General features: G+C 44.7%; 1 protein-coding gene across 2 annotated transcripts; it reads right to left on the bottom strand.

Moving 5' to 3' along the window:
- Nucleotides 1-86: 86 nt before the first annotated feature.
- Nucleotides 87-12,119, bottom strand: LOC139077237 (uncharacterized). 2 transcript variants are annotated; one of them, XM_070584021.1, is made up of 5 exons: nucleotides 11,935-12,119; nucleotides 2,002-2,209; nucleotides 1,789-1,915; nucleotides 949-1,144; nucleotides 87-332 (listed from the first exon to the last, which is right to left on the bottom strand). In XM_070584021.1, exons 1-5 carry the CDS (start codon nucleotides 11,982-11,984, stop codon nucleotides 200-202), a joined length of 714 nt encoding a protein of 237 aa, XP_070440122.1. In that variant the 5' UTR covers nucleotides 11,985-12,119; the 3' UTR covers nucleotides 87-199. The 2 variants fall into 2 exon arrangements, with proteins under 2 accessions (XP_070440122.1, XP_070440123.1); XM_070584022.1 differs by having other exon boundaries at nucleotides 116-342.
- Nucleotides 12,120-25,426: the final 13,307 nt, after the last annotated feature.

Here is a 25,426-nt window from a genome sequence, read left to right as displayed (position 1 = left end):
TGGTTTCTAAATGTGGTTAATGACCACCCGAGGGGGGTCGTGTGTTCACTGAAAGACAAGGCAACAGTCCAGAGGCAAGGCGGTAGGAGAGAAAGGGCTTTATTACAGCTTGCCAGCAAGGTGGATGATGGGGGACTAATGTCCAAAAGAACCATCTCAAAACTACAAAATCTTCAGGCCGTTATATAAGGCAAACGGGCTAAAAGGGAGGGAGGGGTCTTGGAATGTCGACCATCTGCTGCGGCAGACCTTGAGACACCATATCATCTCTTTCTCCTGTCACCAGTGATGGATACCAGCATAGCATTTTCTTCCCAGAGGTCGTTACATTCCTGAGGAAAACTTAAAGAACACAGTTATTGCCTTATAGCAGCAGGGAGGTATATGCATAAGCAAGGGCCACAAAACTAACAGAGCATGCACATCTTCCCCGAGACGGGTGCTCAGTCACCTAGGCTGTGCGCAAACTAAAGTACTTCTAAAGGGGGCTGGTGAGTCAGGGTCATACATAGTTACAACATGGCTTCCTTCTACAAGATGGCTTCTCTTATGCTAACTTTCAACTGGGCCGGTTTTAACTGACTCAGTGTCACCAACAATTTCCCCGTCAGTTATACCCCGGGCATAATCATATGTTGGTGTAGGGAATAGGGCCACCATGTTCAATCTGGCTACCTGGCTACTTCCTGCTGGATCAGGGTGACATAAGGGGACCATAGCATGGACGAGAGTCACTCTCTTCTTAAAATGAGCCCGGGGGGGGGGGGGGGGCCGGTTTGTGGTGCTACTGACCCGGAAACCTTGGTGGTCAAGGTAGACATACATTTCACTCCCAATCTAATAACTCAGTATATCGATAGACTTAGTAAGGGGAGGCCCCCTTTTATTATGCCAACAAGGATCGATACCCAGCTGGTATCTAAGAGAAAAGGTGAGTAAACCAGTCACCTGGATCCAAGAGAAAAGGGATTTAATGGTCTACAGTGGCATGTATCCAGGGGCTCGTTCCCGTATTTGATGAATGCTGGCTTCCACTTGAGAAGTATTGACGCAGGTGCAGCAGGTGGTGACAGCCGCCACGCATACACCGCCTTGTTCAGCATGAGGTAATCCAGAGCTGTTCTGTTATCTAAAACCACCTTAGCTAAAGAGTCGAGAGAAGTTTTTAAGTTACTAAGAGAGTTAGCAGTTTCATTAGCCATAATTTCAAGGCTGTGGGATAAATCTCAGAGAACATCCTCATGGGCAGCTACTCCCCACCAGGGTTGAAGACTACATCCAAAGAAGTAAGTGTCACCAGCAGGAATTCCACCGGGCAGGGCTCGGTGCCCATTAAAGTGGAAGAATAGTTCCCAGTTGGTTTCAGTTTCCCTAAACCACACAATGGGACCCACAGGAAACAAAGAACTTAAAATGCAATGCAAGGTGACAGTGTCACCACGCATAACATAGAGTACCTTTTTTTGTTGAATAATCTGGGGTTCCTTAGTGACCGATGTGAAGGCCCATGGGTGAGATCTTTTGTTTGAAAGGGACAGTGAGGAGTCCCTTAGTTCTTGACAGCCAAACTCATATGTAGGAATTTCGATCAGGGTGGTTATACATAAGGGCAGTGCATTATTTACTGGAGGGGACATAGCATATTCATGATATTCCCTTTTTAAGGGAATGGTGAGGCAGGGAATAGTTCCCTGTTTTTCAGTGGGAAATGGAGCTATCCTGATCTGATCGATAACTCTTTACCAGTCTTTTGGTCCAGCTTGGGGGCGGCTGGGAAAAGTTACATACAGGCTGCACCAAATGGTCCCATGTCCAAGATTGGAAGAGGGCTTGGGATGGCAGATCCAGCAGTCTGTGACACTGGTCGTGGATGCCATAGCCTGGGTGATGCGGATCGAAGCATTGTCTTCCCAGGCTAGGGTGATAACAAGGAAAGAAAGTGAGCATAAAAGACTAAGGCTTCTTCTTGAATACATATTTTAACTTTCCAACGGGTTCAACCTGCCAGTCAAGAGGCCAGTCAACTTGTCTGTCAAGAGGTGTACTCTCCTGTGGGATTGGAGCCACTTCTATTCCAGAGTGGTGCACCCACGGTTTCACTCCAGCGAGTCTGACGGATGAGTGTGTGGTTAGCAGTACGTCAAAAGGGCCTGTCCATCTCGCTGCCAGTTGGTTCTCAGGTGCTGTTCCCTCCAGGTCTTCAGTAGCACTTGGTCACCAGGATGGAAGGGATGTAAAGCACATCAGAGGGGTATGCTGACTTGTTAGAAAAAACTCATGAATAGATGTTAGTATGGCACTTAGCGATTTAATGTAAGTCACAAGTGTAACATCCTCTAGGGCCTCAGGTGACTTGCCTGAGAAAGAAGAAACCTGAAAAGGACAGCCATATAAAATTTCAAAGGGGCTTAATTTGAGCCTGCTTTGGGAGGAAGTTTGTCAAAAATACCTAAAGGTTTTAAAATACTTGCTCAAATAGGAAACAATGTTTAGTTATCCATTCAATCAAGGTGACAAACAGAAACAGTCAAAAAACAAAAAACCTTAATAGAGAGACCTGTCTTTTTTGAACATAGGAAATTATTTTAACCAAAACATAGATTTTCTGTCTTCTCAGTACACTTACTCAAAAATGAAGAAAAACATTTTATAACCTCTTTATCAAGAACAGAATAAAAGTTCAAGAAAAGTATCCTTTTAAGAGAGAAAACCAGGGGCCAGCTCCATGGCTGAGTGGTTGAGTTCGCTCGCTCCTCTTCCATGGCCCAGGGTTTCACCGGTCTGGATCCTGGGCGTGGACATGTCACGGCTTATCAAGCCATGCTGAGGTGGCGTCCCACATGCCAAAACTGGAAGGACCCACAACTAAAAATATACAGCTATGTGCTGGGGGGATTTGAGGAGAAAAAGGAAAAACAAAATCTTTAAAAAAAAAAAAAGAGAGAGAGAGAAAACTAAATTCTAATTTTTGTACCAACTTATTCTTTATATTAAAACTCATTTATTTAATTAAATTCATTTTGATCTTAGCCAACTTGACCATGCATAAACTCTTTCCTCAGGGTTCTTCCTCCATAAACCTTTTATAACTTTCTTTTTACATTCAGAATTTGTCCCAAGTCTTTGTTTTCTTTCTTCTTTCCTAGTACTTTAGGACAAATTTATCTTTCTTAACAAAACAAACAAAAATATTTCTATTCTTTATACCTTCTTTACTGAAAACATACATTTTTACTTTCCTTGTATACAGACTTTTTAGAAACATGTTTTCTCATAGAAAATTTTTCAGCATGCACAAAACATGCTTTTCAATAAACTTAACATCTTTGTTTCTCTGAGATAAGAAAGCAAAGGCAGACAAATCTATGCTTAGTAATCAATTTCTAATATGTAATCCTATGTGGAAATGACCTAGATACTCAACAAATTTTTTTTAAAGGAATTTCTTTTCTTTTTTCTTTTTTTTTCCTAAGATTGGCACCTAAGCTAACAACTGTTGCCAATCTTCTTTTTTTTTTTTCTGCTTTATCTTCCCAAACCCCCCCCCCCGTACATAGTTGTATATCTTAGTTGCAGGTTCTTCTAGTTGTGGGATGTGGAATGTCGCCTCAACGTGGCCTGACGAGCGGTGCCATGTCCACACCCAGGATCCAAACCCTGGGCCGCCGCAACGGAGCACGCGAACTTAACCACTCAGCCATGGAGCCAGCCCCCTCAACAAATTTTTATCATTTAAGTCAGTATAGTAAAACTGTAAAGTTTCAAGTTACCAAAAAAGATTTTAGAAGCTATTTTTCAAGCATATATATACCATAAAACATAATTATTATACCCAAAAACTCTTACCCATTTTCATTTATCTAAATCATTTGTTCCCAACAATTATGTTTAGATTCCTCTCAAAAACTTCGTGAGACATTAGACAAAATTAACTATCACTTTAAGCTATTATTTTGCTGACAAATTTGTAACAAGGGTAACATGAGCTTATTTGACTAGTAAATCCAGGCTGCACGTCTGCATCATATCTAATGCTGATAACTTGTGGACATGTCTATTTTAATCAAACCCATAAACTTAAGCTTTTATTTACCAAAGACCATTTTATATTATGTTAATTTGAAAGACATTTGGGTTAGTTTCTATTACATTTAGAAATAATTTATGTGAATGCTTACTTTAAGCCAATTAAACAGAGCTTTTAATTTTGGCCTTTCCATCTGGAGATAAAATATCACAGATATGTAACATACATATACACACAAAGACTCTAGAGTTATCATTTTAAAACTTTAGGACAGGGGCCGGGCCCGTGGCTGAGTGGTTAAGTTTGTGTGCTCCGCTATAGGCGGCCCAGGGTTTCGTTGGTTCAAATCCTGGGCACGGACATGGCACTGCTTGTCGGGCCATGCTGAGGCGGCATCCCATATGCCACAACTAGAAGGACCCACAACTAAGAACACACAACTATGTACCTGGGGGCTTTGGGGAGAAAAAGGAAAAAAAAAATCTTAAAAAAAATATTTTAGGACAATGCACACCTTTAAAAGTCTGCACAAGGTATTTAACAACAGTCCTCTTTTTAAGTGTGCAATTTAACTCTAGACCAATTTGTCTATCTTAGGGGGGCGGCCTTTATTATCTTTTTAGCACCTGATACTAGCCTCTAGTTTTTTTATTTTTTAAAATTTTTTCTTTTTCTCCCAAAGCCCCCCAGTACACAGTTGTGTATTTTTTTAGTTGTGGGTTCTTCTAGTTGTGGCATGTGGGATGCCGCCTCAGCATGGCCTGACAAGCAGTGCCATGTCCATGCCCAGGATTCGAACCGGTGAAGCAGAGTGTGCAAACTTAACCACTCAGCCACGGGGCCGGCCCCTAGCCTCTAGTTTTTATCTCATGTAGGGTGGGCTCCAGCAACCCTACTGACTTCCCTTCCAATGTTTAACTAACATTGTCTGACCATCTACTTAGATTTAGCCCCAGTGGGCTCTGCTTGGGGACACACAGTGCATTCTCCATTCCAATATGCAGAGATGGACAGACACACAGACACAGACAGGATCCCAAACAGAACAGACAGGTGCACCCAACAGATTCCAGGTAGTCCTCCACTATGTCTCCTGTCAGTTAGTGCCCAGACTCAGATGGGATATCCCCCTGGGATTTCCCCTGCAAGAGACAGGGAGCTCATGGCAGGCCTGGCCGAGGAGACTCACCTACTCCAGATTGAGACCATCAACTCACTAGAAGCAAAACAAACAACAAATCTAGAGCCTCTTTCCTTGCCACAAGAACAATGTGCCTAGGGCCAGCAGTGCCAGGTCAGACAGAACGCACTGGGGACAGTCCCTAGGGCAAGTCACCTAGGCAGCTACTGGTCTGCTTCCTAGGAGGGGCCAAAATAAAAAAATGGTAAGGAAAGGGGCTTTTATTATCGAAAGGCAGCCAGATGAGGAGATGGGGGCTACCTCCTTGAAGGGAAAAAGGCAGGGGTTTTTATTTGGGGTTTTAGGTAGGGGAGGAGGAGCATGTGGCTTGCTAGTTGGCACTTTCCCGCTGGCCCTGTGAGGTGGTTTGCAGGAAAGGGGGTGGCGAGATAAGGGAATCTGCTGATGAGTGTCCTTGGTTGTCTGTCTCCATGATAGATGGTGGACTCTGGCACCAGGAAACTGAGAAGTTGGGGTCTGGGAAGCTTCAGTTTCTTGATATTCTCTGGACATCAGTTTCCCTGTCATAAACTTCAAGGACCTGCAATCAGTCACATGTTTAGTGTGAGCCCAGTGCAAGGCCACATGGGCTTGAACAATGTGTAACTTCTATTTGCCTGAAGCTCAGGGATACAAAGTTAAAGAAACTGATATTTGCATATGAATATAACTAAAGAAGCAGGGGAAGGGGACAGGTGCCTTTGCTTTTAACCCCATATATGCTGGGTTAAATGTAGGGGAACTGATAGCAGGGTAGGTTATCAGTTAATAGACCTGAGAGCTGTTAAAAAACAGAGATGCAGAGGACCCAAGAAAGGCAGAGCCAGAGTTTCCAAGGCATCATAGGCAGTGAGGCCTGCCATGGACCTGATTGTGCAAATCACTTGCCTAAAAAATCAGCTCCAAATTCCTTTAAGACCTTGGCCCCACACTCATCCTATTCTTGAACCAGCCATAATGATTTCACTTCCCCAAAGGTGTCCCCAAAATTCTCTGCCCATGCTATTCTGCTTGGTGGATGCCCTCTCCAACTGAAGGTTTCCTTATGCTCCCAGGCAAAATCAATTCCATCCTCCTTTGGGACTCCTCTGTACCTTGTAGTCAAGAAAACCCCCACTATATCACTTATTGCATTGTACCTATATTGCATTTTTTAAAAAAGATGTCTCTCTGTCTCTGCCTAGACTACAGACTAACTTCTTGAGGAAAGTCTTAAAGAGCTTTGCATCCCTCAACTCCTAGCACAGGGCTGGCACATAATTGGTTCTTAATAAATATTTATCAAAGGCATGACTATCAAATGCATGAAGATGAATATGAGAAAACCCATTCTTTCCTCATATGGAATTTTATAGAAGTGGTATAATATGAAGGGCTACAATTTTCAGTTTCTGAAGTTTTACAATTTCTGAAACCCAGAAACTTTCCATTTTCTGCCTGAAGTCTAAAATCTCCATGTCATCACTGTGTAGGGAAGAAGACATTCCCTCTACCCGCTCTGGGTCCTTCTGACCAGGCTACAAATTAAATTCAAATGACACAGAGTAACAGGAAAAAATTAAACAAAGCTTTATAACATGTATACATGGGAGAGACTCAGGAAGACTCAGCACCTCACCAAAATGGCAGAGGTTCTCATCTTAAATACCATCTTCAGCTACACAGGAGGATGTTGGGGTTGGGGGGAGTCAATTATAGGAGATGACCAGAAAAGTACAGTAAACAAGAGTAAGGTTATTACACAGATTTAAGTCTTTGCCTTCCACGCTGATAAGAGTTTTTAGAGATAAGGTCATTCTCCCTTCTTCCTGGTGCAGAGAGGGAGACGCCTTTACAGATGGAGATTTCCCTTACAAATGTAAATGTCTCTTACAAAGGGTAACCTCCACTTTTCAGAGTTTCTGTCATGACTGCAGTTTTTAAAAGTAACCAGCCCAAAATAATCCTCATGCCAAAGAGACAGATTTTGGGTTGGCCAATTCCAGTCGCCCACAAATACAAGCCTTGTTTTCCTAGGATCCTCAACTAAAACCACCAGGCAGGGGCTGGCCAGGTGGTGCAGTGGTTAAGTTCGCACATTTTGCTTTGGTGGCCTTAGGTTCACTGGTTCGGATCCCGGGTGCAGACCTATGCACTGCCTGGGAAGCCATGCTGTGGTAGGCATCCCACATATGAAGTAGAGGAAGATGGGCATGCGCATTAGCTCAGGGCCAGTCTTCCTCAGCAAAAAGAGGAGGATTGGCAGCAGATGTTAGCTCAGGGCTAATCTTCCTCAAAAACAAAAAACGAAAAAACCACCAGGCAGTGGTGTACTTAGGGGAGGGAGCCATCAGCTTGGGCACAGATAACAAGGGACGGCTTTTTCTGTGCTGATTTTAAGGACTGTAAAAAGCAATGACAACTCCCTCTGCTTTTCATTATCACCATGTGGCAGCGAACTGTAAAAAGCAATGACAACTCCCTCTGCTTTTCATTATCACCATGTGCCAGCAATTCCAAACAATATGGGTGATAAAACTCTACTGGTCCCCCTGATCCCCAAGGAATCCTGTCCTCTTGGATTCTTTTTTTCATTGTCATAAGTGAAGATATGTAGGCTCTTTAAAGCTTTACCAATTAAAAGAGAGAGACCAGAAAAAGCCACTGATCTATGATTCCATACCGCCTCTCCTTTACCTTCCTTGGCCTGCTCGAAAAGATTCTCGAGAGAAATGGAGATAAAAGAATTAGGCATTCATCTGTCGATGAAAATAATCCATAACCAATCTATAAATGAAAATTAGGGTGAGTCTATTATGAACCAGATCTGAGGAGTAGGCTAGCCCGGGGCCTTCCTTCCCAAAGGAAGGGCGGGCACCAAAGAAGTGGGGTGTACAGAGTGGTTATATACCCTGTTGGAACAAAGAGCACACATCACATATGATAGGAATGCCCCTTTTACAACAGTCACGAGATTGCCCAGCCAGTACAGCACAGCTCCTCACACAGCAGGTAGCAGGTCTGTTGTCTCAAGCTGGGTGGTCACAGGTGGGCACAGCAATCAGTTCCTGGCCTAGGGAGAGATGCTCATCCTTAAGGAAATGCCACTGTGGGGGAAGTTGCACCTTTATCTTAAGGCCATTTGTTCTTGTCTGTGGGACACAGCAAATGTTTAAAGCAGATATACCATGCATGCTCAACGGCCATGTCAGGCCCTTTTGGAAAAACAAAGTCAGGCTGAATTAGGTTTACACCAAATGGCTTCCTCACATGCTCCAATATCCTATTGCTCGCCATTTGTTTGTCACATCTAATATAATAATTTTCCTTTCTCTTACGTGCTCGCACCAATGAAATAAAAGATTTCTAGGCTATTTCTGCAATGTTTGTTTATCCTTAACTAAATTAAAGAATTGTTAGAATATGCCATGTAGTTCTGGGTGAAGATATGTGATAAGCACACATCTAATTTCATTCCCTCCTGAAATGCACAGAGCAAGACAAAAACAAAACCTGCGCAGGGACAGGGAGACTGAGAGAGGAGACAAAATGAAGCTTGGAAGCTGGAAGACAGATGGAGCGGTGGTAGTGACTTGGCTGAATGCTAAACAACGGGGAAGGCTGAAAACAACCTGATTTACACCTCGGGATCCTTAGGAGACTCATGAAGGGCAGCCCCAGGCATCTCAGGAACCAGGGGCACAGGAACTGTGACTTTCATCCTAGGGAGGTCTGGGGCGAAAGCTCTTTGAGAAGCGGTTAAATCCATGGACCCCTCCCCCACTCCACGACTGCCCATCCTCCACAACCCCAGAGGGTGGGAGCTCTATTCTCAGGGGAAGGTGAAGGAGCGGCTTACCAGGCACTGGGCACAGGGAAAGTGAGGAGAATACTGAGCGCGAGGATGGCATGAGTGTTTATGCACTGAGGAAAGAGGCGGTTAAGGCTTCCCCCTGCACCAGGCTTCCAGATGCTGGCAGCCAGGCTCTCACCTCCCAGCGGGATGCTGGGTTATCCTGTGTGCGTGCATGTATGTGTGTGTGTGTGTGTGTGAATGTGGTGTGCACGCTGGAGGGCACACACACCTAACCTGAGCAGTCGAAAAGAAAGACCTAAAGATACCAATTTAGCAGCTCCCCATCAAAGGGCCCATCCAGATCACCCTAAAATGTTGTCTTCAGTCAACAAGCCCTATCTGTGTTCTCAGCAGTCCCAACCAAGCTCTTAGTCCCAGTTCTTAACTGTGAGCAGACCACCAAGGGTTAACAGACATTTGAGGAAAGCCTCAACAAAACAGAGTAGGGGTGGAGGTCGGGGGAGAAGCAACTTGGAGAGACTAGGACACTGCAAGGAGAAGATAACTTCCAGAACCCACTCAGGCAGTAAGAAAGAGAACTGACCAGCCCCCAGTCAGGGCCTCAAAACAGCATTTAAAAATATATATATATTTCAGAGATATAAGAGAGAAGAGGGTGTATTCATGAAAGAAGAATGGGATAATATTAAAAAGTTGCATTCAGAGAATTAAAAAAGAGCTACTGGAAATTAAGACTTTTCAGAAAGCAAAAGTTCAAGATAAAATTGGAAGTCTCCCAGAGCAAAAACACAGAAACAAAAAATGTCAGGGAGGGGCTGGCTCGGTGGTGTGGTGGTGAAGTTCCACATGCTCCACTTCGGCAGCCCAGGTTCACAGGTTTGGATCCTGGGTACCACTTGTCAGTAGTCATGCTGTGATGGCAACCCACCTACAAAATAGAGGCAGACTGGCACAGATGTTAGCTCGGGGCTAATCTTCCTCAAGCATAAAAAGAGGAGAATTCACAACAGACGTTAGCTCAGGGTGAATCTTCGTCAGCAAAAGATGAAAAAAAAAAGTCAGGGAACTGGAGATCCCATATAGAAGAGAGGTGAAGGGAACCCCATGAGATGGTGAAGGGAAACCCCAGGATGCACAGGGCAACCAGACCAGAGAGTTTTCATGAAAATGAAATTGATAGGATGTTTGATGAAAATGAGCATTTTGGCAAGGGATCTAGACAATTAGCAGAGAGTTTGGGATCGAATTAGTCATAGCCACACACAATTAAAAAGACAGTTGTTAGGAAAGAAAAATAATGGCTCAGGCTCTGCTCTGAGCAGCTGATACTCCCACTAGCATCAACACTGAAAGTGATGTACAATATAACTGGATGGGGAGGATGGGGAGGAGGAAGGGCGTGGGGGGAGGTGGTGCTGAGGCAGGAACAAGAGCTAAACCCTCATCTTCTATAGAAGAAGGAAAATAACTAACACCTTAGCCTGAAAAATAAAGCAATAGCAACACAAGCTTGTTAATGGGAGATAGGGAGGTAAATACCAAAAGAATCAACTAGAAGAACACAGCTGACACTAGCGAAGGGGAAACTGGGAAGAAGGGACATGGGGAAGACAAGTTTACCTAAGACTATTTTTTATTTAACTTGATTTAGTTGGCTTTTAAAAATAATGCATTTGACAAAAATTAAAACAAAGAAATATAGGATTTTGGGGCTGGCCCAGTGGCACAGTGGTTAAGTTTGCATGCTCTGCTTCAGCAGCCCTTTCAGATCCTGGGTATGGACCTACACACCACTCATCAAGCCATGCTGTGGTGGCATCTGACACAGAAGAAATAGAAGGATTTACAACTAGGATATACAACTATGTACTGAGGCTTTGGAGTGGAAAAAAAAGAGGAAGATTGGCAACAGATGTTAGCTCAGAGCCAATCTTCCTCACCGAAAAAAAAAAGCTACCTAAAAAAAAGGAAATATGGGATTTATTTGAAAGAGGAAAAAAGTCTATTCTAAACTAAGCAACTTATTACTACAAAGTTTACATAATTTGTGTGTGTGTGTGAAGATTGGCCCTGAGCTAACATCTGTGCCAATCTTCCTCTATTTTACATGGGATGCCGGCACAGCGTGGCTTGACTAGTGGTGCTAGGTCCACGCCCAGGATCCAGGCCTGAGAACCGCAGGCTGCAGAAGCAGAATGTGTAAACTTAGCTACTATACCACTGAGCCAGTCCCTAGACAATTTTATTTTTTTGAGGAAGATTAGCCCTGAGCTAACATCTGCCGCCAATCCTCCTCTTTCTGCTGAGAAAGACAGGCCCTGAGCTAACATCTGTGCCCATCTTCCTCTACTTTATATGTGGGACACCTGCCACAGCATGGCTTGCCAAGTGGTGCCACATCCGCACCCGGGATCTGCACTGGTGAATACCAGGCCACTGAAGCAGAACATGTGAACTTAACCGCTGCACCACCGGGCCGGCCCCTAGACAATTTTTTTAAAGCCAAGAAATAGAATCCTCTGGCAAACGTGATTTTAGGCTAATACAAAAAAAGTGAGTCAAATTCTTCACCTTAAACAGGTGAAATTATTCAACTTCTGTAGAAGTTCATGACACATTTTTGAAAGAATGATAATTACATGAACTATCTGTAGAAAAGGCAAGTCAGGTGTAAACGCAGCATACTTTCTATCAATGCTTTTTACAGAACTGAAAGACGTCTTTGTCAAGGCCATTGTTTCATATTTCAGAACATACATAAAATTAAATAGCCCTTAGAAATTCTCAGCCCTGTAAGAAAACTTCCCCCAAATCTCTTGTCCTAATCAAGGTAAAAACTAATTTTTGGAATCAAAGAGTTCGAGGGGCCAGGAGGCCCTTTGAACTGCCAGTCTCTCAGCCAGCATTTGGGATATTAAGTCTTTGACCAACCTTTCTTTGAGGAACCTCAGAGCAAGTGAACTAGCCACGCCACGAACCATAGGGAAGCACAGCCTTTCTTTTTTTCCTTTAGATGAACAGATTATCCTCAAGGCTCACACGTCAACCCGGGGTTTGGATTGATGGCCTCCTATCCTCACACCCCACCTTCCTCTTAGCTCAGAGATATGGTAAAACCACCCGACCTAGCCATCCTGTTACTGCCTGTCCTTTCTGTACATGCATGGCCTCCCTCCTTCCCTTCCCAGGCTGCCTCCCGCCCCCACACCCCACAGACACACACCTGGCACTTGGGTCTATTTCTCAGACAAGTTGCTCCCAGAACAAGACTGAGAAACCATAGGTTGGTCTTCTTCCTTCTCCCTTAAACCCGAGGCTGCCTCCTGAACTGTAAGAACAAGCGCCAGTTAGGGAGTTCGTCTGCCTTCCCACGTCCAGACCTGATTTCTGAAGACTTAAAGCCCGCTCCACAAATTTATAAGGCTACTCTCATCTCTGAAACATTAGCATTCCATATGTGAGCCCAAGTGCCAAGTGTCCTTGTTGTTTCCAGGTAAGTTTCATCACTTGATGACAAGATCTGTGTTCCCTACAGGCCCACATAAGCGATAATTATTAAAGAATACCCAAGAGACACAGGAAGAGAAATAACCGAAAAACTCCACTTTCTTACGATAGAAAATGATTCAAGAAGTGATGGCCAAAGCATGGGAAAAGATATCGAGAATACTGCTTAATTCTCAGGGAACTTGTACTTTGGAAAAGGGATCAATTCCACTGGAGATCACACGGAAGGCAGAGGGGACAGATAAGGTTGCTCTCAGTCCAAACACACGGAGTCTTGGAAATGCATTCCTTCCTGGCTGTCAGGGGTGGAAGTGCAGACGGTGAGGGGCTGACCTCTGAGTCAGGCTGCAGGGCCTGGCTGGCTTTTGGTGTGTTCTGGAGTGGATTAATCACGGACTCAGCCAAAAGGAGGCAGCTCCAAGAATTCGAGGGGAGCATGGGCTCGGGTAGAATCCCCTGCTGGACAAAACTGACCTGCTTGGAGGTTTCTTAGCAACGCTGAGCCGCATGTTACTAAAGGCGATCTGAAGCTTTTCCTTCCCAAAATGACCAAGTCACACACTCACCAACATTTTGGTCTAGGTAAGAGTTATAGACAAGGCATTTATCCAGAAACTGAATACTAACTGAAATAACACAACTTTCCATCCTAGAATCCTGCTGGGCTGAACCGGGTCGCCTGCAAACTTTGAAGCATCTGGTCAAGGCTTGCTGACCTTTTCAAGCTGGACCTGGGCCACATCTCCAGGTGGCTGTCACCTTGGGACAGAAACACCCTCCAAGGCAAAGCAGCACATACATCCCTCCATAAATCTGTGCAGAATGGACAACACAGTGTCGGATGGCCGAAGCACTGACTATTGTTTCTAGCATCTTTGATCTGTCAACAACTCTCAACAACATTTATTTACCAGTTCTTACCTGGCCTCTTCTTCCTGCCCCAAATGACTAGCAATAGGAAATAAGTCAAAACTTTTACCACTGGAAGTAAATAAATGGGATTTTATTTTTAAGTGGAATATAAAATGGCTATAATCCTGTAAACTTTTAAAATCACCCTGTCAGGAGGAAACGGTAAATTATACCACACTCACTTAAACAATAAGTCAAATAATTCCCAACACTAATAGCTCCCTGTCTTAATCCATTTGGGCTGCTATAACAGGAGCCCCTACACAGGGTGGCTTATAGGCAACAAAAGTTTACTTCTCACAGTTCTGGAGGTGGGGAAGTCCAAGACCAAGATTCACTGTCTGCTGAGGTCCTGCTTCCTGATCCACAGACGTGGCCATCTTCTCTCTGTGTCCTCACATGGGGGAAGGGGCCAGGAGGCTCACCGGGGTCTCTTTTGTAAGGGCACTAATCCTATTAATTAGATCTCCACTCTCAGGACCTGACCACCTCCCCAAGCCCCCACCTGCTGACACCATCACACTGGGGGTTAGGCTTCAACATATGAACTGGGGCACAGTCAGTCCATAGCACTAGCTTAGCCAAGTCTTCACAGGGATGCATTGGTTAACGCAGACAGTCACTGTCTTTCTATTTTCCTTCTCAGTAGTCTAAGAGAACCAAATCTTTTCTTCACGAAACCACCAGCGTAGGCCTCTAAGAAGAACACATGGAAAGGGGCCGCTATCCTAACATTATCCTAACCTTTGGGGTAATCATTTTCTTGCTTTGTTAGTTTACCGTAGTATACTAAAAATATCGTAGAGTTTTGCATGGCTTTAAACTTTATGTGACTGGGATGTCTGTCTATATTCTTTCACGTCTCACTTCTTTTGCTCAATCTTACACATGTGAGATGCATCCAGTTTCTTGCACGCACCTCTCTTTGTTCATTTGCATTTGCACAGTATTTCATCATGTGAATAAGCTGCTTTCCCCATTGTACCGCTGATGGACACTTACACTGTTTCTAGATTGGGGTGATTACAGGCAATGGGCCTATGAAGGTCATTGTATATGGCTCCACGTGCACATGTGCACAAGTTTCTCTAGGGCAGTGCCATCTGGTAGAACTTTCTGCAACGATGGAAATATTCTACATCTGTGTTGGCCAACACAGTGGCCAACAGCCACATGTTGCTAGTGAACATTTGAAATGTGACAGTGCAACTGAGGAACTTAATTTTTGTTTATTTAACTTTACTTAATTTAAATTTAAATAGTCACGTGTAGCCCAGAGGCTACCATATTGGACAGCACAGGTCCAAGGGATACACACAGTAGTGGGAGTGGTGAGTCACCAGTATGGTAATTTCAACTCTACTAGACAATGTCAGACTGTTTCCACAGTTCCTGGCCCACCTACGTACGCGTTTATCTGCAGAAGGAACCTCGTAACTTTGTCAAGCACCGAGTGGCAGCCAGACTTCTTCAGAGAAACATGAATGTGAATGCAGAGTCCTCAGGAACCTCGAGTGATATGCTTATTTTGGTTTATGAATATCGTGTTTTAGTAATATTTGCTAACTCCCATAGCAGATTACTAGTGAGAAGCGTCACCAGATTTAACCATGAAAATGGTTGGGACTGGGCATCATTCACCCATGAAATCAAAGGTCAGACTCAGGCTTTTGGACTAGGGAGACATTTGAGAGTGTTTGAGAAGCACTGGTAGAGTAGAAAGAAAACCGATGTTGGATCCAAAAGCCCTGAGTTCAAATTCTGATTCTGCCTCTTGGTAGTGGTGTGACTTTGAGAAAGCCACACGACCTCTGAGGCTCAGTCTATCCCCTCATTCAGCACATCTACAGGCAGGTGCTTTGTAGAGGACAGGGATACAAAGACAAGACAGTCTCTTAAGCATCTCACTGTGCTTTTGAGGAGAGAGCTATATGAACTATTTATTCAATTATTAATTTATTCAATTACAGTAATGAGAATAAAAATATCTACCCAACAGAAACAGTCAATAAGTGAAAAGGCACCCTACGGAATGGTAGAGAGCGTTTGCAAATAATATACCTGATAAGGGGTTAATATCCAGAATATATAAGGAACTCCTACAACTCAAAAACAAAAATACAAACAACCTGATTAAAAACTGGGCAAAGGACTTGAATAGACAATTTTCCAAAGAAGACATACAAATGGCTAACATATGAAAAGATGTTCAACACCACCAATCATAAGAGAAGGGCAAATCAAAACCACAATGAGATATCACTTCACACCCATTAGGTTGACTGCTAGCAAAATAACAAGCATTGGCAAGGATGCAGAGAAATGGGAATCCTAGTGTACTGCTGGGGAGAATGTCAAATGGTACAGCCATTATACAAGATAATATGGAGGTTCCTCAAAACATTAAAAATACAATTACCATATGATCCAGCAACCCCACTTTTGGATATATATCCAAAAGAATTGAAAGCAGGATCTCCAAGAGATATTTGTCTGCCCATATTCATAGCAGCACTATTCATAATAACCAAAAGTTGGAAGCAACTCAAGTGTCCATTGACAGAAGAATGGATAAAGAATTTGTGGTATACACATACAATGGAAATTATGCAGCCTTTTTAAAATAAATCCTCTCACATGCTAGAACATGGATGAAACTCGAGGACTTCATGCTAAGTAAAATACGCCAGTCATAAAAGGACAAATACTGTATGATTCTACTCGTATGAAGTATCCAAAGTAGTCAAAATCATAGAAACAGAAAGCTGGAAGGTGGTTGCCTAGCGCTGGGGAAAGGGGAAGCGGGGGTTCGTGTTTAGTGAGAACTGGGTTTCAGTTTTCCAAGATAAAGGAATTCTAGAGATCTGTTTCACAACAATGTAAATATACTTTACTGAACTTGTACTTAAAGATGGTTAAGACGGAAAATTTAATGTTATGTGTTTTTTACCACAATAAAAAAATACCTATCCCACAGGATTCTTGTGAGAATGAAGTAGGTAAATGAGATCATCTGCCTGCTTCACACATAACAGGTGCTCGAAATTTCATTTCCCAGCAGTCCAGACCCTGAACACCTCCACGCAACATTATTTCCAGAGCTTCCTCCCTGGTATCCATGCCGTCAACCTCTCTGCCTCCCAATCGGGTCCGCACACCACTGAAATGAAACTGTCACTTCCATTACCCCATCTGCCCAACACCATCACTCACCGCCTGTGTAACCTGGGCGGGCTCAGTAACGCCTCTGGCGCTCAGCTGCCTCATTCAGGGGTCCGTGGGAATTCAGTGAGACGATGCCCGTAAAGTCTTTGGGCAGCACACACAGCAAGTGCTCACTAAATGGTCGCCATCATTACTCTAATGGTTTCACTGCTTAAGTCAAATCTTTTCCACCCGAGAAGGCCTTCCATGCTGATTCCACCTCACCTCATGCAGCCTAGCTGGGAGAAGGCCTTCCGTGCTGCTTCCACCTCACCTCACGCAACCCAGCTAGGCACACAGCTCCATTTCCTCTTTCCGCCTGAGAGAACCCCAAGATTGTGCAAGTACACATCCCCCTCTGGGTGGTGGCTGTGCTTCAGGAGAAGTGACCCATCCCAGTCCCAAGAGGAGAGTCACAATTAGCCCCAACCATTCCCAGGCGAGTGACTGCAGAGCAACGCAGGTCATGTGCAAATCTGCAGGGAGACTTCTGATAGACATATTTTTGGCTGATAAAAAGAAAAACAAGAAAAAAAGTCCTTTTTTCTAACTCTGGGTATTGTCATGAGAATGTGATGCCCTGACAGTGGCAGCAGAGAATACCACAAAGAACGAGGTCCTTGAACTGCTGGTTAACCATCCAGGACGGGCCACCTCCAAACTCCGCGTGCGGGAGACAACACAGGGCCTTGCTCAGGGCTCACGTCCAGCAGGTACACGCTGGGCCAGCCATACTGGTTGTGAGCGTATTGAAACATTTCTGTGCTGCTTTGTTACAGCTGCTGTCTGAGCCCCCGAGTGCTTCTCTAGCACCCTAGCTCTAGCACCCTCCCCTAGAATTTGCTACACTTTTCCTTATCCCTCCACAACGCTGGCCATAGCAGAGGCTTGCAGGACCCTACTCCATCACCACGACCAGGGGCCATTCCGATTAACTATTACATTAAAAAAATAATTTTGTCCTTACTGTGTAAGCCGCATGGTCAGGGTTTACTGCTACTTGCAACCAAAGCATGGGGACACTTTTTGCCACCCGGCCAGAGCAGCTTTCGTAGGATCATGCTCTGCCATGTAACTCAGCTTTTCACCCTCCTACTCCCTGACCCAAACTTACCTATCCCTCAGTCTAACTCCAGCCCCTCCCAACCACTCCAATCCATACAGTTTGTTCCCACCTCTGCACATTTTTGCATACATTGCCTATGCCACACAATTTAGCACTTTAAAAAGTCTCACGTTATTTCACTGTTTTATGTAAGAACATGTGTATGTGGGGTTTTTGTTTTTGTTTTTGGTGAGGAAGATTGGCCCTGAGCTAATATCCATCACCATCTTCCTCTTTTTGCTTGAGAAAAATTGTTGCTGAGCTAATATCTGCACCAATCTTCCTCTATTTTGTATATGGGATGCTGCCACAGCATGACTTGATGAATGGTGTGTGTATATGTGTCCAGTATCTGAACTGGCAAACCCCAGGCCACTGAAGCAGAGCTCACAAACTTAACCACTACACCACAGGGCTGGCCCCATGTATGTGTGTTTTATTCCATAAGAAATCAGTAACATCAAGGGCAGGAGCTAAAGTATAACCCTTATATATCCCCCAACAGCATAGCATCGTAGGCTTAGAATAATATTCAATTCAGGAAAGAAAAGAAAAAAGAGTGAGTGAATTATTACTGTTGATTTTCATTGACTTTCTATTTGTTTGCAGGGATTTTTTATTTTGGTTTTTGGTGGTGGAATGGGTGTTGGATAAAGAATCTAAGTTATGCAAGTCTATGTCTGTTGTAACAATTTACTCCCAGCTTTCAAACCTGTGACCTCAGACCAGACGCCATGTGGTCAAAGTCTCTCTAACAAGGCAATGGGAAAGATATACTAACCAGAGCCCAGGGAAGGCTCCGGATGATATTTCATTCCGCTGCTCACATTTTCTACTTCAAGAAAACCCAACACCACAGAACGCAGAATAGACTGATGGAAGGCTAAGAGGCTGGTTAGCAGCAGTGTGGCCTGTGGCGCTCAGAAAGCAGCCCCAGAGCAGCCTGGCCACTTCCGTGAGAGGACAGTCAAGCTGCCACAGCCAGACGATGACCCTCAGAACTAGAGCAGAGTGCTGACAATCACGTCTACGACTTTTCACTTTCCCCTGGTCTTGGAAACGTGTGTAACAGAAAGCATCTAAAATCCCTTTAAGGGCTGGCCCCGTGGCTGAGTGGTTAAGTTCAGGCGCTCCACTTCGGCAGCCCAGGGCTTCACAGGTTTGGATCCTGGGCATGGACCTAGCACCACTCATCAAGCCATGCTGAGACGACGTCCCACATAGCACAACCTGCAACTAGAATATACAACTATGTACTGGGGGGCTTTGGGGAGAAGAAGAGAAAAAAAAAGATTGGCAACAGATGTTAGCGCAGGTGCCAATCTTTAAAAAGAATAAGCAAATAAAATAAATAAAATCCCTTCAAGAAAGATCCTAACAGGCCATAGGAAAGTGGACCCGATTTCCACATCCAGGGCATAGATTCTGTGACAGCCTGCCCTCAGCTGGGGACACCTAAATGGGTGGCAGTCAGGAGGTGCCTCGAGCCTCCTCCGGGGGCCTGGATCTCCGGGCCTTCCTTGCCTGCTTCGAGGAGGTGATGCGAAGGGAAGCACGAACACTAAGAGCAGCCCAAGGGGCCAGAGCACCAAATCCAAGACTGCCCGGTCCTCACCCACCTCCGTCCGCCCAGGAGGAACCCCGCTGCTGTGAACATCCACAGGCACTGGCCGTGCACATTCCTAAGGGCCATGGGGCCCAAGTGGATCCTGCACCACCCCAGTTCACATGCCCTGAGCGGCCTTCTACTTTCGTCCTTTACCCTTTGGAGACATGTGGGTTTCCTTCGCGCATGGGTGGTGCACGCGCTGCCTCACCCACCCCCAGCCTACAACAGCATATCCAAAGTACCCCAATACGTCTCCTCTGACGCTTCTCCCCCTCAAAACATGTAGTTCTGGAAAACAGACTCCTCTGCTTGCTGGGATACCGACAGCAGCTGGCACGTGCCAACATCAGGGCCGAGGGCTCCTGGGGAGGTGGTGGGACTGGAAAGAGCCCACTGAGGCTGGGGGACCTCCCTCGGGCTTGCAGATAGAAGCAGCTGAAATTTCAAACTCAAAATACAACTGTTCAGAGACCTTTTCTGCATTTGCCTTCTCATAGAGGCTTGTTCATTCTTTGCTATGAAAACGTTTTCCACTGTTAAGATCTTTGAAGGATTTTCTCTTTTTTCCAGGACTGCTTGTCTGCAGCAAGCCTGCTCTAGTCAGAGGCGGATTTCCATCCTTGCGACACCTTTAGAGACTCTGCCTCCCTCTGGAGAGCTGACCACAGAGAATCCGCAGTTTATTCCCATCCCCAGGCTGCAGAGACGGGAGCGTTTAAGCCCACTCGGGAGCCATCCCCGGGACTCCTCAAGGCTGCTCCCCAAGGCCAGAGGTCCTTCCGAGATGCTGGGAGAGCGAATGCAGCTAACGCCCGGGACTGCTCACTGCTTTGTAGGTAAGGACACTTTCTTCCCTGGCGGGCACACGCTAAAAGCAGCAAGCACAACTCATACATGTTCACAAACCAGGACAGCAGCAGTGAAGCTACTGCAGGAGGGCAGGGCAAATGCTAACCAGAGCTGGGCGCTCCACACACGGAAGAGCTGTGACCTCTCGGCTTTCCACCAAGCTGGGTAACTAGATGCTCCGTCAGGCTGCCATGAACCTGAAAGCAGCAAAACAAAACAAGCAAAAAACGGCCAAAAAGCGAAAAACAACTCCCCCCCAGGCCCCGAAAACACCACCACTCTACTCGTGAATCCTAGTTACAACTTGGCTTGCATGCCCAGAGGAACTCTGGGGTCCCAAGGAGGAGTGGAGTCGAGTGCTCAGCGCCTTTCGCAGCCTCAGCCCCAGAGACGCCCTCTGGGGTGAGCACACACCCCTCCACCTCATCGGGAAGGCCCAGCTTCTCCCACTCAGGTGTCGGGTGTGGATGCAAGCTCCCCGAGCCGGCTCCGCCTCAGCCCACGAGCAGCAAGCTGAGATCTCCTGCCCCGAATTGGGAGCGGTTTCCAACAGGAGGAGAAGGCCCTGAAGGCCCCCCAGCTCCTCCCACGGTTTTAAGCTAGGGCGGGGCGGCCCACGGAAAACTGCGAAGTCAGTCAGTTCGGCTTTCGGACTGCTCCACCCTCTCCTTTCTCCGCATCACCCTTACTTCCCACCACACCCCGTATGGCACTCCACTGCCCTCCACCTGTTAAGATCGACTCAGTGGAAGTTTGCCGTTTACAATTTCCGGTGAATTCAATCTCCAACTGAAATAAAACCCTCCGACTGCTCTTAAAAACATTCCAGAAGCAGAGTATTGGTGGCAAGGTTATTTTCTCCGTGATTTCTTGCTTTTTAAGTTCCAAGTGATCCTGTTTGTAAAATAAAACGTCTTCACTTTGGAAGACAGTAACAGCAATGTCGTGACACTGCACGTGAATGCATTGCAGGAGAATTTCCTAGAATTCGGAGGGGAAACCACACTGAGTACTTCCGAAGTGTCAAGCTTCGAACTTCACTGACATCCCAATTGACTCTCCTGCCATCCTCACTCCGATGAAGGAAAAAGTTCAGAAAGTTTGGCTTGCCCACGTTCATCCAGCTAGCAAACACTGGAGGTGGAATCTGAACCCAGCTTGACTTGCAAGTTCAGTTTAGGAAAGGAAGAGGCCTTAGCAGCCACCTGGTTCAACCTCCTCATTATGGAGATGAGGAGACAAGGGCTTACATCAAATGACTTCCCCAAGCTCACTGATCCTTTGCCAACAACTCGGGAAACTTGGCCAGGCCACAATTATATTGGCCTATAGGATTTTGCTATGGTACCCTCTCCCTTCCTCCAAATGGCTTTGCTCTTTTTTCTTAAAAGCTTTTTATTTTTGGTGGGAAAGATTTGCCCTGAGCCAACATCTGTTGCCAATCTTCCTTTTTTTTCCCCTCCACAAAGCCCCAGTACATAGTTGTATATTCTAGCTGTAGATCCTTCTAGTTCTATGTGAGCCACTGCCACCATATGGCTACTGACAGACAGTGGTGTGGTTCCTCACCTGGGACCCGTACCCAGGCTGCTGAAGTGGACCACATTGATCTTTAACCACTAGGCCATCAGGGCTGGCTCTAGCTTTGCTCTTTTTATTGATGTATTGAATATGCTGCTTACTGAAAACCACTGACAAATTCTTCATAGACAGGGTACAAATTCTAAATAAAGTAAAAAGGAGGAGCAGATCCTGGACTAGAATTCAGAGTTCCTTTTTTTTTTAAAGATTGGCACCTGAGCTAACATCTGCTGCCAATCTTTTTTTCCTCTCTCTTCTTCTCCCCAAAGCCACCCAGTACATAGTTGTATATTCTAGTTGTAGGTCCTTCTGGTTGTGCTTTGTGGAATGCTGCCTCAATACGGCCTGATGAGCAGTGCCATGTCTGCACCCAGGATCTGAACCAGTGAAACCCTGGGCCACCAAAGCAGAGTGCACAAATTTAACCACTCAGCAACAGGGCCGGCCCCTATAATTCAGAGTTTCTTAATTAAAATTTGGGGCTTTTTCAGTTATAGCACATGGCCTGCCATTAACACCTGCATAAATATTAACAAACCGTGAATGAAGCGGGTATCCCATATGTACTCTGGCAGTCTTGATACGTTATGACTTAATGGATGCTTCCCTAGAACAGTTAACATTTTCTAAGAAAAATCCTTTAGCCTCTATCCTTCATTTTATATGGAATGAAAACTAATAACCAATACTTATTTTTTTATAAACATCATGTAGCTAAATGACTTATCTGCACTATATCTCATTTAATTCTTACTGCAATATAAGGGATACTATTATCCTATTGTTTATAAGCAAAAACCCTGCCCCACTATCCTCACTAGCAATGGATTTGAAATGCAGTCGTGTGGTCCTATTGTGCCACAAGGAACCTCAGGTTAAATGTGGGGCATGACTTCTTGGAGCATCAAGACTAACTGATGGTTATTTCAAACTTCCCAGAAAAGTTTTTAACAAGAACTTATGAATGCAAAATCACATGGATTTTTTTTCTACAGCTAAAACAAGAGATTTAAAAGGCACGTCATGGTGGAGGTGGAGTGGGAGGCAGGCTGGGGCCACGTTCCTGCCCCAATGAGCACCTTCAGTAGGACAGTTTGAGGAGCAAACTAACGGCTAACAAAATACTGCTGGGAAAAACCAGTACCAATGTCTCCTTTTATTTATTCTTAAGAAGCCCCATTTCCCCTCATACACTGTATATGTTATCTGTATTTAAACCTTCAAAATAATAAATATTCCTGAATATGAAATTTTTAAAAATATCTTACAGAATATCTTAATCTAGACAGATTTTGGGGAAAACCTTGCTCATTTCTTCCTTTGTACATTGCTCCATCCTATATATCATATATTCACATGCGCAATTTTAAGTTTTCTACTCCACAAAAAAGTAAAAATAGGTGAAACTAATTTTAATATATTTTATTTGACCCGATATAAGCAAAATATTATCATTTAAACAAGTAATAAATATTAAAGAATTACTAAGTTACTTTATGTATCTTTTTCATACTGAGTCTTCAAAATCCAGTGCATATTTTACTTACAAACCAGACTAGCCACACTGCAAAGGCTCAGCACACATGTGGCCAGTGGCTACCATATTGAAAAGCGCAGCTCCAGAACGACTAGAGATGTCATCACTCCAACATCTTTATTTTACAGAGCAGGAAACTGAGGCCTGGAAACATGAAGTGAGTCTCAGCGAGCTAACAGCATGTCAGACTCCCGGTCTATTTAGAAGTCTATTTTTGTGTGGTTGCTACTCTCTTCTTGAAGAATGTGTATTATTTTAAGGTAAAACAAACAACCCGATTAAATGAGCCGTAAGTTTTGGAAAATGTTACTGTGCAGTTATTTCCTCAGGAGCTAAGGAATCAACCACCAAGCACACACCCACTAGCATCAGCATCAGTTCATTGAATCCTTCTTTGTGGGGAATGTAAAGAGATCACCTTGATTAGTCCTATGTACCCCACGTATCTTAAAGTTCCGGCAATCGACAGCCTGCCCGCCATTCATGCAGCCTGCACCGCACGTTAACGATTAGAATTCAAGAGCACACCTCCCTCTAGAGGAGCAAAAATTATTGCAAGGACAATGAACTGAATTCCTATCACAAAATCAAAGCAGCACACAGTAAGGAAAAGGTTGCCTTATGAGATTATGATTCACGTAAAAAGCAAACCAGACTTATGTGATAACTGGCACCTTAAACCCATTTATTACACTTTTAATAAACTCTTCTAAGAGATGTAATTCTAAATTGGTCCCTTGGCCTTTGAGAGATCTTTTCTAAATCATTCATCTACTACACATTTTCAAATAATAAAACTGAAGAGAAGAAATTTTATGACCATCTGGGGTAATGCCCCTAATCCACAGATGAGAAATTTTCCCCCAAAGGAAAGCAGTTTATCCTCTCCCGAGCCGAGAGGGATCCTGGGCTAAAAGCTCCCCCAGCCCTCGAGAAAGCCTTGATAATGTTTACACACGGGGGCCGCAGGAGACAAGCCCCCAGTGTTACTGCCAATATTGGGATCGTTAATGAAAAACCAGGTTGGGGAAGACCAAATACCTACTAACAATCATGCCAATCCCCTGGGGCTGGGGTAGTCCTTTATGCCCCGTTGAAGGAAAGGATCATGATGGCACTTCACTGTGGGAGCCTGCCAGCTTATACAGTAAGCAAAGGTCTTGCTTAAACTCAGGACGATTTGTTAAAGTCAATTTATCTTAAAAACTTTCAGACTATATTTGGGAAGAGATGGCAAGATGTATGAACATACACCTTGGCTTCAAAGTCTCTCATTCCCCTATATTGTGGTGATTTGGGATCGAATGATTCATTAGTCAGTCCATTTTTGACTGAGCACTTTGGATAACAGTCAAATGGTCTCACACGGTCCAAGTCAAAATAAGAGTCTAGTGTAAAAAGTACCAGTGGCATCAGCTTGAGTGCTGCACTAAAGCCGAGGGTCTGAGGACAAAAGGCCGCAGCAGGGGCAGCACTGTGGCCTGCACACACGGCTCAGGCCAGTCACCTGAACACGGGCGCCAGGCGTCACTGAAGGCAGGACTAGAGGGCACAAAGGAATCCACATCAGCTCCTAGTTTTCCTTTTTAAGAACCCGAGGGGTGCATCCAATTGACATAATGGCCTCTTTTTTGATTAAGAAACACAATGTACTGTTCACTCCAATATTTACTGAGCATTTACTCTGTTACAGACACCATACTAGGTGCTGGGATACAAAACTGAACACAGCTAAAACCCCCTGCCCTTGTGGAGCGTACATTCTAGAAAGTCAGAGGGTGGAGGGGAGGGAAGAAACACAACACAGAAAAATAAATTCACTATACAAGTCAGTCAGTTTGTAAGAAGAGCCATAGAAAAATAATGTAGAGGAAAGATAATAAGGTGTGTGGGGGCCGTAGGGAAGGGGGCAGACCCCAATTCCTAATAGAGCGGTTGGTTAGGAGAGCTCACCAAGAAGGGGACATTGTACTTTAAAACAAGGACCAGGCTTGGCAGGACTAAATATTCCATCAGCCTTTGTTCAATACACAAATCCTCTGACTGCATCCATGAGTAGAATCTGAATTTCAGAACCCAAAGGGCATTTCAAGAGACACCCGGCTAGGCCGGTACCAGC

Source organism: Equus przewalskii, chromosome 19 (genome assembly GCF_037783145.1).
Source record: "Equus przewalskii isolate Varuska chromosome 19, EquPr2, whole genome shotgun sequence".
Taxonomy (NCBI): domain Eukaryota; kingdom Metazoa; phylum Chordata; class Mammalia; order Perissodactyla; family Equidae; genus Equus; species Equus przewalskii.
Note: the sequence above shows the minus strand (reverse complement) of the source record. Positions and strands in the feature narration are given on the sequence as shown.

What these genes read in the sequence shown, in the direction of transcription:
- LOC139077237 (XM_070584021.1), bottom strand. Translation starts at nt 11,984, where the DNA reads ATGGTTCGTGGCGTGGCTAGTTCACTTGCTCTGAGGTTCCTCAAAGAA. An exon ending in CTGAGGTTCCTCAAAGAAAG is followed by an intron (nt 2,210 to 11,934) that starts GTTGGTCAAAGA and finishes CTGGTGACCAAG; the next exon opens with TGCTACTGAAGACCTGGAGG. An exon ending in GGGACCATTTGGTGCAGCCT is followed by an intron (nt 1,145 to 1,788) that starts GTATGTAACTTT and finishes TCGACTCTTTAG; the next exon opens with CTAAGGTGGTTTTAGATAAC.